General features: G+C 48.9%; 1 protein-coding gene across 1 annotated transcript in view; it reads left to right on the top strand.

Annotated features, from left to right (window-relative positions):
* The window catches only part of spt4 (Transcription elongation factor subunit spt4), a 45,731-nt gene extending 42,599 nt beyond the window's left edge, over window positions 1-3,132 (top strand). The window contains exon 4 of the mRNA XM_050169678.3: window positions 2,904-3,132. Within this exon, the coding sequence (XP_050025635.1) occupies window positions 2,904-3,022 (119 nt within the window). The 3' untranslated portion in view covers window positions 3,023-3,132. The remainder of the gene's footprint in view (window positions 1-2,903) is intronic.
* Window positions 3,133-16,977: the final 13,845 nt, after the last annotated feature.

Genomic DNA, 16,977 nt, shown 5'->3' with positions numbered 1-16,977 from the left:
GGGAAACGTGTACAAAAGTGGCGGTAGTGAGACGACGAGGCCTCCTCTCTTTGGGAACGGAGCTCCTCTCTATGGACTGGAAGCATCGGGTTCATATTTCTGGAAGTGTTTCCTGGACGCTCGTCCTTGAAAGCTGCGGCCAGCGGGTGCCACTTAAGATTGTGCTGATTTCCGAGATACACGCTACAGTTCTGGAATCACCTTCTCAGTGTTGTTAGCGTCGAAATAATTATCCGGGCGTAGGATACACTCACTACGATACGTGCGCTTGGCCCCATCGCCGACGCTTAATATGAATTTGCGCCAGTTTTTTCCGTCGTAGCTTTTCCACGAGCTATATGCTCACCGAAAAAGCTAAATCAATCCTTAATTTAGACGCATAAATTGAAGCTGACGAGTAAACTAGAAACATTGGCAGTGTCAAGCTTGGACTACAGTCCTGAAATGCAATTTACTTTCTTAGGCAGAGAAGTCGGCTTTATCGCGAACTCCTCAGGGGAGCACATGCCTTTGTATTCTCTTTCTCTCCTTTATTGTTTCTACGATGAGTACAAAGCGCGACCTAAGTGCGCCATGCCAGCCAGCCTCACTTATTTTTATCTCGAACTTGTTCCTCGTCCCGTATTTCGGACTTCAGTGCGCCGAAAAAACAACAACAGAGAAACAAACCTGGTTTATTTTATGTTGTTGCTAATAACCGATGTTTTGAATAAATTGTCATCGTAAGGTAGACCAAGGCCTACAGCATTAGCGGAACTTGCCACTTTTTCTGTGCTTATCAACGACGAACATCACTCAGTCTCAAATTTTCTGCAAACGCCCCTGGTGGAAGCCTCGCCAAAGTCGCTTCGCAGCCCCGCGTCGAAGTGCGCGTACATCCCCTCCGTCGAGGGCCGTGATGCATGGCTCCCAGCTCGACCGTTGCTATGCGCATGGCACGACGCCTTGCACTGGCGTTCGCACAGCGAGAGCAGCACTGCATAGGAGATAGCCCTCCCTCCCTTCGGTGGGCGGCGGATGGGCGTTCGGGGCCGACCTTGAAATAAAAAAGAAGTTGATCGCATATTCCGCTTAGTGTGGCTATATTCACGTGGGAGTTGTAGGGGGGGTTGCTCTGTGTATTGCTTGCTTGGCTGCGCGCTTGTGCTGCTCAAAAGAGCGCGCATAGTGAAGACGTTCGTCTGGATCTTGTATCAAGCCTCCTCTCGTATGCCGGCGTTGATCCACCCCTGCATCCGACCTTCACTACCCTCCCCTCACACCCCAACGATCTCTGCATTTCGCTTTGTCCATACCGCTTCTTTCCACCGAGCCCGTCCATATCCGACAGCGTCTCATGCATTGGCGGGAGCATAACTTATAAACTCGGGCGTGTTACGCAAGACGAGACGGCTGCTGGATGGCTTGTTGTATCTAAGGGAGGAAGCCGTTCCGCTTCCGAAGATCTACGTGCGAACGTCTGGCGTAGTTTCCAGACGCGTGTGAGTCTGCGTGCCGAAGTGAGTGGGGAAGGGAGGGGGGGGGGGGGGTAGAGATAGAAGGCGAATGAAATTCCGCCCTGTGCTAAAGTAAAGATAGTGGAAGTGAGAGAAAGGACGCCGTGACGAACGCCATAATTTTGACATGAATGTGCCTGCATTCTGTGCGTAGACATGCAGGGTGTTTCAGCGAAGACTTCCAAACATGTTTAAAAATTGCGTGTGACAGATATGGCAATTCTTTTCCATAAGCCGGTCTACTCGAAGAGGCGGACATTGCTTGCACAAGAAATTGAAATGAATAATTGACTAATTAAACAACATTCACTAATTATTTTTTAGCGAATTAACTTATGGCGCCTCTTGCAATTTACAAATTCCAGCGGCTGAGACTGCAAGGTATATCCACTTGAAGGTAATTGTGTGGATTACACCATTTACGAGATACGCGCCGTCAACCTTGCGGTAAAAGTGCATTGTTGTTACACTTACTTTCTCAGCAAAACGTCGTGTTATGCATTGAAGTGCAAAAGCAACTGGAATGCCAATGCATTCGTCGGCAAAGTTTGGGAATTAATATCTCGAAACTGGTGTCATCCTGAGAATTCGTTCCAAGTGGATCCGGATCGCCTTGCGAACTCCCCGTCTAGAATTTGTAAATTGCAATATGTGCCATAAAGTAATTGGATAAAAACTTAATTAATGAACTTTCTATAATGAGTGGATTATGTATTCGAATATTTTGTGCAAATAATGTCCGCCTTTTCGAGTAGACCAGCTCATGCACTAGAATTGTGCTATCTGCAACAGGCAATTTTTAAAAATGTTTAAAAGTGTTCGCTGAAACACCCGGTATAGAGTATGTGTATCCTGTCTGCAGCGTTTAGTACAGCTGGGTTGTCTTTATTCAATGAATTTGTTCTATCGGCCGTCTGCTGAACTTATGGTCATCGGTTTTAGCCACGTATGTAGTTTTCTGGAGGTTGTTAGCATGTATATGAGGGGAAAGAAAAGCAGATATATATATATACGGTGGGAAAGCACTACTGTATAACATAACCCTAGATAGTGTACAGGTGGTGCAAATCCATATTGATAAGTAGAGATGAAAGCGCATCGTTGTTCTTTGTTACTCGCACAATTTACCTGATGTGTTACAACGAGAAAATACGTGGACAGTCCCTGTCCGCATCGTTTTCGCGTTGACGTGTTCCCCTGAAGAGTTGAAGAAAATAGCTGCTCTTCCTCTCTACGTTCTCCCTCAACAAGACACGTAGATATTCCAACAGGCTGCGTCGTTCTGTATTCTTGTGTGGCGTATTTTTACGCCCCATCCAAATGGGCCCTTGTGTGTGTGTAGTACACGAATGCCAAATCGTAATGCGGGTTCCTTAACAAAAATATATCTTGGCTTTTATCTTGCAGGCCGCAAGGCTAAGGGCATCTACGCCATCTCGGTGTCGGGCCGACTTCCGATGGCGACAGTGCGTGAGTTGAAGAGCAGGGGCATCACCTACAAGTCTCGTGACACCAGCACGGTCTGATTGCCCTGACGGAGGGAACAACCAAGACAGGCCAGCGGCGGCGTCTCCTCCGCGCGTTGTCTCTGCGCCCTCAGCCGCGGGTTTTACTGTAAATAAAGTGTGCATATAAACTGTTGTTGCCTGTCTGCGCAATGTGCAGCATGAGTGCTGACGTACTGACACTTTTTTTTTATTCTAATACCCTAAAGAGCCCAGAGAGCATTGCGTGAGAGGGGAGGGGATTACAATGAATGGGACAAAAATACGCAAAATACACAAGAAAGTATGAATTAGAACAACAAGAATTAGTAAACACGAATCTGTGCAAAGACAATTACTTCTTACAGTGTATATACAATGTGTGAAAAAAGTGTTTTAATCACAAGGTTCAAGGTTCCTAAAACACTTGAAACACTTATCATAATGAGCGGTATTACATGTATGTGATGAAACATCCCTAAATAAAACAAGGGGAAAATTGATTGTACATTACTAAACATGAAAGCAAAGTTCCAGATTAAACCAGAGCCTCATTTCATAACATCATCAGAGCGTCGTTTTTACAGCGAAGCTGTATATGGCTAGGGTTCCATGCATTTTTTTCTCCGTGAACAAAAGCTATCATCAATGGCTCATACCCCCGTAAGCATTCATCCTCCCGAATACTAACGAACTCAAGTAGAGCGTGAGAGAGCTCACGGCACAACCCCTTCCCCCTAAATCATCCTCCTCATACTCACTAGCCGCACGCGCTACACCTACCTCAGCGCCGTCACTAGCGACAAGCGAGCGCGCTCACCCGTACGTTCGCCCAGCCCAGCTACAGAATGATGGCACCTGCAATGCAAATGCAAAATAGAACGGCGGGACTGACGATGTGGCAATGGAATTGCAGGGGGTACCGATCTAAACGGGGCTCGCTGCAACAGTACGTTGCCGCATCGTCAGAACCGCCGGACATCGTACTTCTCCAAGAGCCGGGCGCCACCCTTGTAACTATCAGTGGCTACGAGGCCATTAGGGGCTCGGACGAGGCGAAAGTGTGCGCGCTTGTGTCCAGGAAACTCGCCTATACCCATACTACTCTCACGTCAGATATCCCTCATCAAATCATTGAGGTTGTCCCCGCGGACACCAGACAAAATAGCCTGTACATCTTAAATATATACAGTGCACCTCGGGCTCGGTGGGACAATTTTCGGTATCTACTCTTGGAACTCATCAAGTTGGGCCCGGTGTCCGTAATGTGCGGTGACTTCAATGCCGCACACGTGGCCTGGGGCTATCGCAGTAACACACCAAAGGGCACCCGGCTTTGGGACCTCACACATAATCACCGATTCACCCTCATAACAGATCATACCCAGCCAAGTCGCCAGGGAAATAGCGTCGAGAGAGACACTTGCCCGGATCTCACTTTCACGAGGGGGGTCCAGGGCGAGTGGCTGAACACTGGCGAGACGCTGGGTAGCGATCACCACATTCTCATCATCCGCATCAATCACACAAGTTACAAACGCCCTGAAAAGAAAATTTGCATTACAAATTGGACCAAGCTTCGCGTAATCCGTAAGGATCGAGCCACAGGAGATGAAAGCCCCAAAAATTATGCCAGTTGGCTCAGTGATTTACGCAATGATCTAAACAAAACGACTAGCCGCATAACAACGACGACAGAGACCCCCGAGGTTGACCCGCATCTCCTACATCTGTGGGACGCGCGCCGAGGTCTCTCGAAGCGATGGAAGCGGCAAAAGTTCAATCGAAAACTGCGCTACAGAATATCCCAAATTACGAGAGCAGCCCAGGAATACGCAGACCAGCTAACCAGTGCTAACTGGCAAACGTTTTGTGGTAAACTAAGTGGTACGCTGGGCACCGCGAGAACGTGGGCAATCCTTCGGTCGCTAATAAATCCGACAAACACGAAATCCCATAAAAACCGGCAGCTTCAAATTTTCCTCCACCAGTACGGAGGAGACAGAGACCAGCTCCTGAAGGACCTTGAACAAAGGTATCTCTCCCGTGGCTCTAAGCCAAGCTATCCGGACTATCCGTATAGAGAAGAAAGTGACCCGCTAGGCACTGACATAACTGTCCAGGAAATCAAAGCCGCACTCGCAGACATTCATAGAAACACCGCACCCGGAGAGGACGGGATACGTTATACTCTACTGCGAAATCTCCCGGATGAGGACCTGGAAACGGTCTGTGCTATGTACAATCAGCACTGGCACGCCGGCACTCTTCCTCTAGAATGGCGACGTGCCGAGATCACTTTCATGCTCAAGCCTGGAAAACCCCTGTCGATCCAAAATTTACGGCCGATGTCCCTCACATCGTGCATCGGAAAGCTGCTTGAGTATGTAATCCTAAAACGGCTTCAACCTTTCTTGGAGATGCAAAATTTCTTTTCCCACACACAGTTTGGATTTCGCCCCCATTTGTCCGCTCACGATGTTCTTCTTCAAATAAAAGAGGATCTCGTTGACCCCCCCATCAGGGCACAGACGAGAGCTCTTTTGGCGCTTGATGTCAAAGGAGCTTTCGATAACGTTTCCCATGGTCTCATCCTTGAGAACCTGGCCCACTCCCACTGTGGCTCCCGTATGTACAATTACGTGCGAGCCTTTCTCAAGGACCGTGTAGCCACAGTGGGAATGGGCCCATATCGGTCAACAGACATTAAAGTTACCGGAGCGGGGACACCTCAGGGGTCGGTGCTCTCGCCGACGCTATTCAACATAGCTATGGCGCGACTACCCCAGTTACTGGAGAAGGTTGAGGGGCTATACCACGCGATATATGCTGACGATTTGACTCTCTGGACGTGCACCGGCTCAGATGGAGACATTCAGGACCGCCTACAGACGGCGGTGGATATAGTGCAGGCGTACCTCGCGACTGGAAACCTCGAATGTGCGCCAAATAAATCAGAACTATTCCAGTGATTGAAGTGAGAATACAAGGCATACCAATTCCCACTGCACAAAGGGTCCGAATCCTTGGTTATCACCTACAATCCAATGCCAAAGCTCACTTCACGGTAGATCTCCTTGGTCGACAGTGCGAGCAAATCATCGGTGTGATGAGGCGCGTTAGTAACCGCCGCTCAGGACTCAAGGAAGCCGATATGCTGCGGTTGGTCAAGGCATGCATTATCAGCCGGCTAACCTATCACCTCCCATACCACAACCTGACGCTCTCTCAGACCAACCGTATAAACACAATTATTAGAAGAGCCGTTAAATAAGCACTCGGAATTCCTGTATATGCTTCCACGGAACGACTACTTGCTCTCGTGGTACACAATACCATCGAGGAACACATCGAAGCGCACAGAATGGCACAACTCGAGCGATTGAGACTGACCCCTACAGGCAGGCATTTGCTCTCACGGCTGGGCTACCCACAGCATTCACCCTCTACGCGACAGCATGTCCCAGTCCCATCAAACATCCGAACCTTACTCACCATAGCGCCCATACCGCGCAATATGCATCCAGAGCATCATAATGGTCGCCGGGATGCACGTGTTAGATACCTTCGGAAACTCCTCAACGCCCAGCCGGAGGGCACCGTCTATTATACCGACGCTGCCCACTATGCTCTTGCAACCAGAAACAAAGAAAGACAAGTGTCGGTTGTGGCGGACGGTCAAGGTAATATCGTCACCTCGTGTAGCGTCCAAACCGAGGCTACGCTCACAGGGGAGACATTGGCCATAGCACTCGCTTTCAACCACATCGTCGGTCACATGAAAAGATCACCAAAACACGACCACATCATCATTACAGACTCACAAGACGCATGTCGAGCCTACCTCAGGGGTCATATACCTCAGGAAGGCAATCGCGCTCTCACCAGCACACGTAAGCTCCCCGCCGTTCCAGATCCCTCAGTACCACGCATCAGGCTGATTTGGACACCTGCTCATGCCTCACTGTCGGGCAATGACCGCGCTCATGCGGCTGCCCGAGAGCTAACCTGCCGGGCACCTGGCAGTGAGGCGAGCAACCCATATCAAGCCTCCCAGAATTTGCTCAACACATACCGGGACACTCTAGACTTTTACAGACTAGGGCGCTTGCAATATCACCCTCCTCCCAAATCCTTCTCCCGGGATGAAGCCGTATCACTGAGACGGCTTCAAACCAACTCATATCCGAACCTCCTCTTTCTCAACAAGCTCTCCCCAACCTTATACCCCACCACCTGCCCAGGGTGCGGTGCACCACCGACGACGTTCCACGTCACGATTGAGTGCCAAAAACCACCTAAGGATATCCCTCTTCTACAATCCCCCCAACCAACATATGCGCAGTGGGAGGCGATCCTCCGTCGCTCCGAGCCTCAGGTCTGGCTGGCCCTGATACGACGAGCACGAGTGGTAGCGACAGCCATTGGGGCCCTGGACTGAGGGCCCCAACCACATAAATCCTTTCACTTTATAATAAAGTTTCTTCTCTCTCTCTCTCTCTGCACATCACTTGGTTCTGAGCACTATGTTGAGGGCAGACACAGATAATATGTGCGAGCGTCTCATCGATGTTGCACGTGGGGCTGTTGGACATTCCAATAAGGAAAGCATATGAGCTCGTAAATGCAACGCCTAGCCACAGAAGGTACAGCATGGTCTGTTCACACTAGAAATTCAATGAGGGAACATGGAAGGAGTGACTGGCAGATATGACAAGGCGTGATATGGCAGAATATGGGGACATGCAAAAGGTGGTACGGCCAAGACTTGCAAGCTAATGCACTTAACGACAAATCAGTTCTGCGGGAGCCCGAAAGGTGCAGGAGTGTTCACAAAAGGAAGAAATTGTCATCCACCTGACTGTAGCACGAAGTTTCAAAGGAAACGCATCCACGTTTCTCGGAAACCTGTATGAGTTTCCTTCGTAGCTTCGTGCTACAGTCGGGTGGATCAGAAACGTGCAATGGTTTGCTTTGTAGCGTCGTGCTACAGTCGGGTGGATGACAATTCTTTCGTCATCCACCCGACTGCCAACCGCAACCGTCATCCCGCCTGGCTGTCATCCACCCCACTGCCAACCGCAACCGTCATCCCGCCTGGCTGTCATCCACCCCACTGCCACCGTAACCGTCATCCCGCCTGGCTGTCATCCACCCCACTGCCAACCGCAACCGCCATCCCGCCTGGCTGTCATCCACCCCACTGCCACCACAACCGTCATCCCGCCTGTCATCCACCCCACTGCCACCGCAACCGTCAGCCCGCCTGGCTGTCATCCACCCCACTGCCACCGCAACCGTCAGCCCGCCTGGCTGTCATCCACCCCACTGCCAAACGCAACCGTCAGCCCGCCTGGGCTGACGGTTGCGGGGCGTCTTTGTCGCCGAAGTCCAGTGCGCGTCTCTTGCCAAGACGCGTGCTCGACAAGAAATGTGCCCGAAATGTGCTCTTCTTCCATGGGTTATACACACTTCAATGTCATGTAGTTGCTAACAACTTTGTGAATATTTTCGCTGTTACTATGACACTCAGCGGGCCGCAGCTTCTGCGATAACCTGGTCTGTTTCAGAAATGAAATAGTCGTACATATATTTAGGTACATGCCGTGCTTATCTATGCATACACGTATCTATCATCAACGTTCTTCCCTCGACAAGCATCGTATATGTTGTGGCTTTAATACAAAGAGCTAAAAGCTGCAGGCGACGAAGCCGTGCGCCTGTCATCCGCTGCTGCATCTGCCACGCTAACTCAAACAAGCTTCGCGTTGCTTAGATTCGACCATTCCATTGTACCTGTGCCATTTGCTTGTTTGTTCACGCTTGCGCACGTGTGTGTGCGGGAGCAGCGTGCGTGTCAATTTCTTGGGTGCCAAAGTGATGGGTGTAAATATGGTTGAGTCAACTCCAATTCCTGGAGTGACAATGAAGTAATTAATTCTCAATCGCTTTGTACCAGCGCGGTGACACTTGGTGTGTTGTAAAAAAAGTACGTAATATAATAACAATTTAAAATCCTGATGGAAACCAGTTTTATCAGTACATGAGCTATGTAGAAACAAGCACCGTAAGTGCAATTCTTGTCCGGTCGCCTATTGGCGATCAGCGCTTTGTTCCGGCTTTGCGCGCGCAGACGTCGTGAGAGAGTCCCTGTATTTTTGAGAACTACTGTTTGAGTTGAACAGGCTTCACATGCGGTTTGAAATGAGGGAGAGAGGGAAGAGGATTTCATGAATCGAGATGATGAAACCAAAACGCTGATCACAACTCATTTCTCGCGTGGCGGCACTCTATCAAACGCTTAGGCTCATTCGGCATCTGCTTAGCTTTGGACATAGTTCGATGAGCGCTGGTTCAGAAACGAAGACGTTTAAGCTCGGATAAAACAAGCCAGTGCCGCTATACTACGCATTTATGAAGAAGTTCCTGCCATCATTCACCCCAGATTCTATTTATTGCCCACAGAAAATTCAAGGCGTTCCGCAACCGTTTAAACTCTGCAAGTTCAGAACCCAGAACCGTCACACAGAGCCCCCTGTGTACGTATTTGCAACTGGCCTGTTTGAGGGCTTTCATGAAATTCTTTCCCGAGAGTTATCTGGATTTGATACTAAATAGTCTTCCCTGTTCAATCTCCTTTACCACCGTATATTCATCGCCATCATCAACACATTTATGTCTTTCTCTTTTTACTCCCAATAGACTTATTTTTCCTCCAGTAGCAGATCAGAACTTTGGTTCAGGCCGACCTTTTACATTTATGTCGTAATAGATTTATCGCTCTCACCAGTTCTTGACCGCCGAATGCCGAGTTGAATTTCCGTCTATAGACAGATCCGGGGCCAGTGCGCTGCCGGTAGCCCCATTTCTTAAACATACGTAGAGTGACAGCTGTCCAGTTTAAATATAGCAGATTGCTGTCTGTAGCCTATATGAGCCATCACTGGCAATAACAGTAAAGGCGTGGCAGCGGGAAGTTTCGATACGTGTCCGGCAGACACGCAGAGTTTCGATGCGGCAGAAGTAATCACGCGTGAAAGTGTAAGGTGCGATAGATTTGCCCGAGTAGCCGATCGCTTATTGTCCGGCAATTTTCACGTAGTGTAACTCACGTGTCACATAATACGAGATGAACCTTCTGTACGTGCTGCAGTATTTGTCAAAGAAAACACGTGAGAGAGGCCGCTACGTGTTGGTAAAGCCACTAGGACGTTCAAATAATTACTCTACGATGGCGTGTCGGGTCTGCTTATCGGGCTGAAATATGCCTGTCGGGCTCATTAAACGGCAATAAAGTGGTGAGTACTTATATCTTGTGTGAATATTCACGCAAAAGTTAGTCAGAAAGTATTTACAGTGGCGTGAAAGCTCGGTCATAAACTATCACGTCGACAGGTCAAAGAACATAATACCGGTGTCACACGGTGACTTTCGATCGCGATCAAGCCCGATTTAGATGAAAATTCTCGGTCGCGATTGGCTACCCCCCGCAGCTTGCGTAAAGGAGCCAGCCGCGACCGAGAAATTCGGTCCCGATCATGCTCAATCGCGATCGAAAGTGCACCGTCTGACACCGGTATAATATACACGTACCCAGAAACTAATAATAGAACCTGTCAACTAAAAGAATTCGTAACCTAGCGCTGTACAAAACTTTGTCAGACTTCTTCATGTGAACTATGTGTAAAATCGTGTTCCCAGGACCACACGTAATAGTAGTGTACAGGATCGGGCACAGCCGGCATTTCATCAATTTGGTTGTTTCTACCCCACCTGATGAACACTATGTCTATGCGATACCTTTGCCTCAGACACATTTGCGCGCGTTTGCAAAAGCGTTTGAGGAGTGCCATGGTGGAGGAAGCATCAATGGAAGCAGGCACAGAGGGAATCCCATTCGTCGGTTGAGCGAGGGCAAAGTGCCGATGGTCTCCTAAACAAACACTAAAGTGGAAGGATAAGTTAACCTGGAAAATAGTAAGGTATCCATTGCTTTTGCAAAGCGGCTGCTGTTACCATGACAGGAGGCCTGAGGAAGGCAAAAAAAAAGGAACACGGAAGAATTAAAGGCCGGTGGTGACACTGCCCATTTAATTCCCGCTTCAGCTGTCCGGGACGTCATGGATTTAGACAGTCAAAATCATATACATTGCATATAAGTTAACCATATGCTCAACCTATAGTCGGATACAACTTTAGAAAAAGGGGGCGTTTACACCTCCGAGGTGGAGGCACACGAGCACCCACCAATGGGCGCGCACTCTGGACTAACGTCATCAGCCGGACGGCCGGTGAACCCACCGACGGAGAAGATGGCCGCCCTCTCTTCGACCTGGGCGAGGTGGCATCAGCTGTGTGCTTCAGCACCTCGTCAGAGTGAATTCCAGAACTGTTTGTGATGGTCTATCATGCTGGAAATATTACTACGAGCTTACGATGCGGCATTTGTGCCGCGTGCGTTTATTCTGAGGCGTGATCCGGCGAAGGAACATTGCAGCGAGCATCGCTGGCGCTGCGCTACGCTTTGCCTGAAAACAGGATCCAGCGGCGACCGCTACGAACACACATCCTGCGTGTTTGTTCCATGTTGTTTTATTTCGCTCCCGAGGGACGTTACGACGAGAAAAGCTTTCCAAAGACTGGTGCCTACTGTTAGCGGCGGGTGTGTTCGTGTACTGTGTCGCTGCGTTTTTCGTCGGACGGAGTGAAGTGATGGAGCAAAACCATTCTCAGGAGAAATTAGAAAAGTGTGCGCGCATGAAACAAACCCTACGAGTGTCTCAACAGAAAATATTTGCAGAAGAAGCCTTCAACGCAAAGATTTGCCGCCGTCAACTTAGCGTGAACGATCATTGTCAGCAGTGAGCTAGCCGAGCGTCTAGCGACGTTGTTCGAGCGTTGTGTAGCCCCATCGATTGATTGCTGTCCAACAGTGCTTACTGCACGCGCAAGCTGTGGAATTCGTGCTGTGAAATTGTGAAAACACAAAAAAAAATAAAGTTTATGCTACTTAAAACAAGAGTATTTCTTTAAACCGATAAATGAAGCATTTTTGTACCTTCCTGCCTCGACCGTATTCTCGCACCAGGTTTGTAATGTATGCAATAAATGCATTATTTTATATAAGTACTTTTTCAATAGCGACTGATTCATTTTAAGCTTGGAAAACGAGTAGTAGATACGCCGTATACATGTAAACAAGCGCAAAAGCCATGCAGAGCTGCTGTTTCTACTTTTGTCACTTGCAATGAAGCTAAAGAGCAGACGACGGGCAGCGTTGTAGAAGGCACGGGGTTATTTTTCTGTCGCTATCCGGCATGTGCTGTAGCACATGAGAGCTCTACTAAACCAGTCATCAAAATACAAAAGACTTTATTTATACCGAGAATTACGCGTTTCAGGAGCACGATTTTTCGAGCGGGACTATATTAGTCGTGGAGGCAATCGGCTGTCGCGCTTCGGTCATCTGGGCGGGGCCTCCCCATTTTTCTAAAGTTGTATCCGACTATAATAAGTTTCAAGAATATTACGAGCACCTAAACGGTTAAAATACGAGAAATACCTTGAAATCTGAGACATCACATTGACATACCGGCGCCGACGAAGTATTGGCGCGTTACTAGAAGAATAATAAGATGAAAAGTTCGACCTTCATTTTGTTCAATAATTGTCAAGATTTTCCCACGAAATGAAAAAAAAAAATAGGTTCAACGAATGACTTACCAATCTGAATTAACTGCTCATCCCTTAGTCTACACCTTTAAAGCCATCATTCTGAGAGATTCAAAACACGGCAGCGGCCACGTACAAAAGGCTGCCGCTTTTGTCTTGCTGTGGGCAATGGCCCGCTAAGTTGTCTTCCACGGCGGGCCATCTGCGAAGTCACGCGCAAGCGGCACGCGCCATGCGCTCTACTTTCTCCCCGAGAGTGCACGTGGCCTCCGAATCCCTTGCAGCAGCACCTGGTCAAGGCAAGACAATGGACCCGGGTGCCCACCGTGGAGCGAAAGGGAAACCCCTGGTCTCGCACCCTTTGTGTGTGCACCTTCTACACCGAGGCGCGCCTGCATCGCGACCGCTGCCTCTGCCCAGGGCGCTCTACATACCCACTCCTCGTACCAAGCTGTGGCCACCCTATACCCTAACTTCCCGTCGCCCGATCCGTGCATCCTGTTTCCATTGAATGTCTCGTCTCGCCAGCACCCGGCGCTGCGACAGCCGTAAGCAAATTTTCGACCAAGTAAGAGAGAGGGAGAGCAAAAAAAAATATTGTCTCCCCTTTTCCCCCGCCAGACAGCTTGGACTGTCGTCTTTACCCTTCTTTCCCTCACTTCCCTTAGCGCTGGTTCTCAATGAAACGTCGTGTCGCTCTCTTATACAGCCTCGGAGGTGGTCCCTCGTGTGCGAGTAAACAGCGTCGAAGACGTCACAACCTTCTCGAAACTTTCTTTTTCCTTGGCCCCAGCACCGTGTTTACCATTCTGGCCGGCCTCAACTTGTTTGTTTCGCAGTGCCGAGGGGAGAGCACGTGCACGGGTGAAGAAAGGGGAGAAACAACCAGAAGGCGGGGAGAGGGGCACCCCGCAGCTCCGAGATCCAGGGCAGACCAGGGCGCGCGGACCAGGTGGACAATGGCGCGAGCAGCCGGGAGTGTTCTGCAATCCTTTCTTCTGGACCTCAGACGGCGGCAGACGCTTCTGTTCTCGTGCGTCTGCTGCTTTGAGGAATGGACGGAGGAGAAAGAGGTATGCACGGCGTGGACGCGAGTAGAGGGGGCCTCCCCAGCAAAAGGGGAAGTATAAAAAAAAAGTGCCGACGCGTAAAGTATTACACGCACACACAAGCGCAGAAACGCAGTTTTCGATTTCCAGAGCACGACCCTTTCGACGTCTTCGGCCTCGCAGAAGGAAGGGTCATCGTCTGGGTCTTCGACCCAGACGCGCTGACGCACGCCTGTACTACGTACACTGAGGGCAGCGGGGGTCGAAGCGGAGAGGAAGGATGCCGGGCGGCTTCTGAAGGGGGTAGCCCCGATGTGGGCGACTGTTCTGAATCGGTTTTTATTCGGCGCACTTTCCCCGGACTTTTTGGGAAGGCCCCCGGCGCTTTTGTCCCACATCCGGCCGGCGCGTGGACACTGAGATAAGACGTCGTAAATAATTCCTTTTTATTTTATTTTGTGCTTGTTCTCAAGCTTTCTTCGGCCCCAACTGGGGCTGGAGTCGTGATGGTCGGTCTGTCACGGTCGCTAGCTCGATTCGGGGCACGATATCCGCTGGGCCTTCCTCTTTCCATTGCGTTCAATCTTCTTTGCGTCTCGGTTGCCGGCCCCGTTGGAAGACGACACTCATGCAAAGAGTTGCCTTCTGTGCCTCGTGCAGACTTTGCGAGACTGTAGCCGCGATATTTGGAGCAGCCTTTCACTTTCCGGCGCGTTTTCGCCTCCAAACAAGCACTTATTCGTCTTTGCACTCTCGTCTGGCGCGCTCCTTTTGCCGATGTACTTCCCTCCACCGGCGACGTCCACCCTACACTCCCGGAGGCATCGCTTGGTAATGCGCCCGACTTCAGCGTACAGCTTGACCGAGCAGCTTTTCAGGAAAAGCGGCTCGTACACAAAGGCGGTGTCGGTGCGCTGTACAATTCCACTTTTGCGGTCACCTGGTCCAGATGATAAACGAGACCTTGAAAGACTGATTTCCTTCTTATTGAGTGTGTGCAGGGGGCTCATTTCATTTCGCTTCATTCTATCAGCTTAATGGCTGCATCGGCTGAGAGAATAGCATGAGGCTATGTTCTGCCCCTGGTTTCCTTGCGAAATCGTCATGCAGCTAAAATAGACCCAGGTTCTTACCTGCAATACTGCATACCGATAGCCCTTTCAAACGCGCATCTTGATACTCACGTTGGTTTCATTACTTTCAATCCCTTCCAATCCCTTTCTAATCTTGATTATTTTCCCGCTTTCCCTTAGCTCTTCCGGTGCTCTTGCTTTATAAGTTGTTCCCTGCCTCCGCTTGTTACCTGGCATGCGTTGAGGCTTTATAACTAGGACGACACCTTCTATAGTCGTGCACACGGTCAATTCAAACGAGTCGGTCCGTTGCACTTGTGACGCGGGAGCACAGGATGTGGACGTGATTGGTATACATCCACACTGCTTTGCTGAGCTGGGCAGCTCGTTGTTTATTCACAGCCCATGCTCGTCAGAGGGTGGTCTACGGCAATTTGCTACGATGCCTATACCGAATAGTAAGATTTAAATGGACACTTAGGAGCAACACTATATATAGTTCAGTTTAAGTTAGTATCTGCCGCTGTAGCTCAGTGGACGTAGCGTTCTTCTGAGAAGCACGAGATCCCGGGTTCGACTACCTATTTGTTCCAGATGGTCGAAAGAATTTCAGGTGGTCGAAATTGATCCGCAGGGAGAAAGTGTCGCCATTGTAAAAATTGTGCAGAAACCGTCGACAATGATTGTCAGTGTAAGCGAATATCTCGAACGAACGAACATACGAACGAGAGAACGAAGGGCCAATTTAGCCAAAGAAAGCCATTCGGTTTAATGGAACTGATGAGAACTGCTACGTTACGCATAGTCGCTATTCAAAAGCTTATCAACAACGATGCGCAAGCTTCAGGGTCGCATAAGATTGTCAAGCCGGTTACAGAGTGGCATTATTTCGGTGTCGTCCAACTTTTGAAGAGCACATATTGCAAATGTTTAGCCGCATTGAAAGCTGACTAGACAACACAGCTCACAGGAATTATGCACTCATGGTAGTTTTAAATGTGAAGCCGCGTGGTGTGGCCTGTGCTCTGCCAAAAATCAATCGGGATAAGCCACAAGAGTTATCTATTGCTACTGAATGGAGCTTCATTGTAGACGAAAGTGCAACTTTACGTGCAGAAGTAACGCGCCGATATCCAATAAATTGCACGAATTTATCTTGAAATGATTCGTCGGTTACATAGACGGAATGGCTTACAGTGTAACTTGATTTGCACGAGTGTATAAAGTTTTACGTTCCGCGAAAGGCTGCCGCTGCGTCCGCTACCTCCATGCCTTATACTGCAAAACATTCTTAGTCGATCATAATCCTTCTGAGGCCGAATATCTTTTCAGTAAATAAGAGAAGAGCGTAGTATAACCGCATTCATGGTAATTTATTTCTTCGTCAACATATTCTAGTTTACAGCTGCTCGTACTATGTAGGAAGGGTTTAAATATGTATATTTCTCAGAGGTGGACGAATCAACTTTTTCAATACGAATCGAATACGAATGGTAAGTATCGCATATCGATCGAAAATCAAATAGTCAACCGCAGAAGAATATACTTACAGCAGAAATATTTCTTTCTTTATAATTAGGTGGTACTCCTGCGCTGACTAGGGCAGAAAAGACAGATATCAGGTACACAGCATCGGTTTTAAACACAAGATCCCTAATTGTTGTTAAAGAAGCTGCAGGAATAGCCTCTCAACATCTTTAGAGCCTGGTTGCGAACAAGCTGTCCAAGAACGAATGGCTGCTGCATGACTAGCTTTTCAAAAACGCTAAGGGAATGGTTGCCAAAAAAGAAAGATAAGTTGTAGAAAAAGAAAAGGAAGTTACTGAAGGACCTGTCTGTCATGTACAGTCGCGGACAGAATAAAATGGACCACGGGATCTCCGAAAACGTTCAATTCCCGAGCAGCCTGTAGCGGTAACCAGTAAAACTGCCCACGACAACGTTGTTAGCATATTCTAGTCGAGGTCCAAAATGCAAATACCAGATTGCGTTGTGAGGTTGCGGAGATATTCAGCTTTTTCTTAGATTTCATGGTCCGTAATATTCTGTCCGCGACTGTACGTACGTAAAATGACCCCTTGCAAGCAAAACCTCACTGGTTGTTGTGTGAAAGATAAAACTGTTCATAACTAGACTGATAAAAACACAGAATGACACACTAAGAGCACAGATTCCAGGTTTTAATGTAGGCTTCCACCAAGAA

The sequence above is a fragment of the Dermacentor andersoni genome, chromosome 3, assembly GCF_023375885.2.
Source record: "Dermacentor andersoni chromosome 3, qqDerAnde1_hic_scaffold, whole genome shotgun sequence".
Taxonomy (NCBI): Eukaryota; Metazoa; Arthropoda; class Arachnida; order Ixodida; family Ixodidae; genus Dermacentor; species Dermacentor andersoni.
The sequence above is the reverse complement of the archived record's forward strand: the minus strand, read 5'-3'. Positions and strand labels throughout refer to the sequence as shown.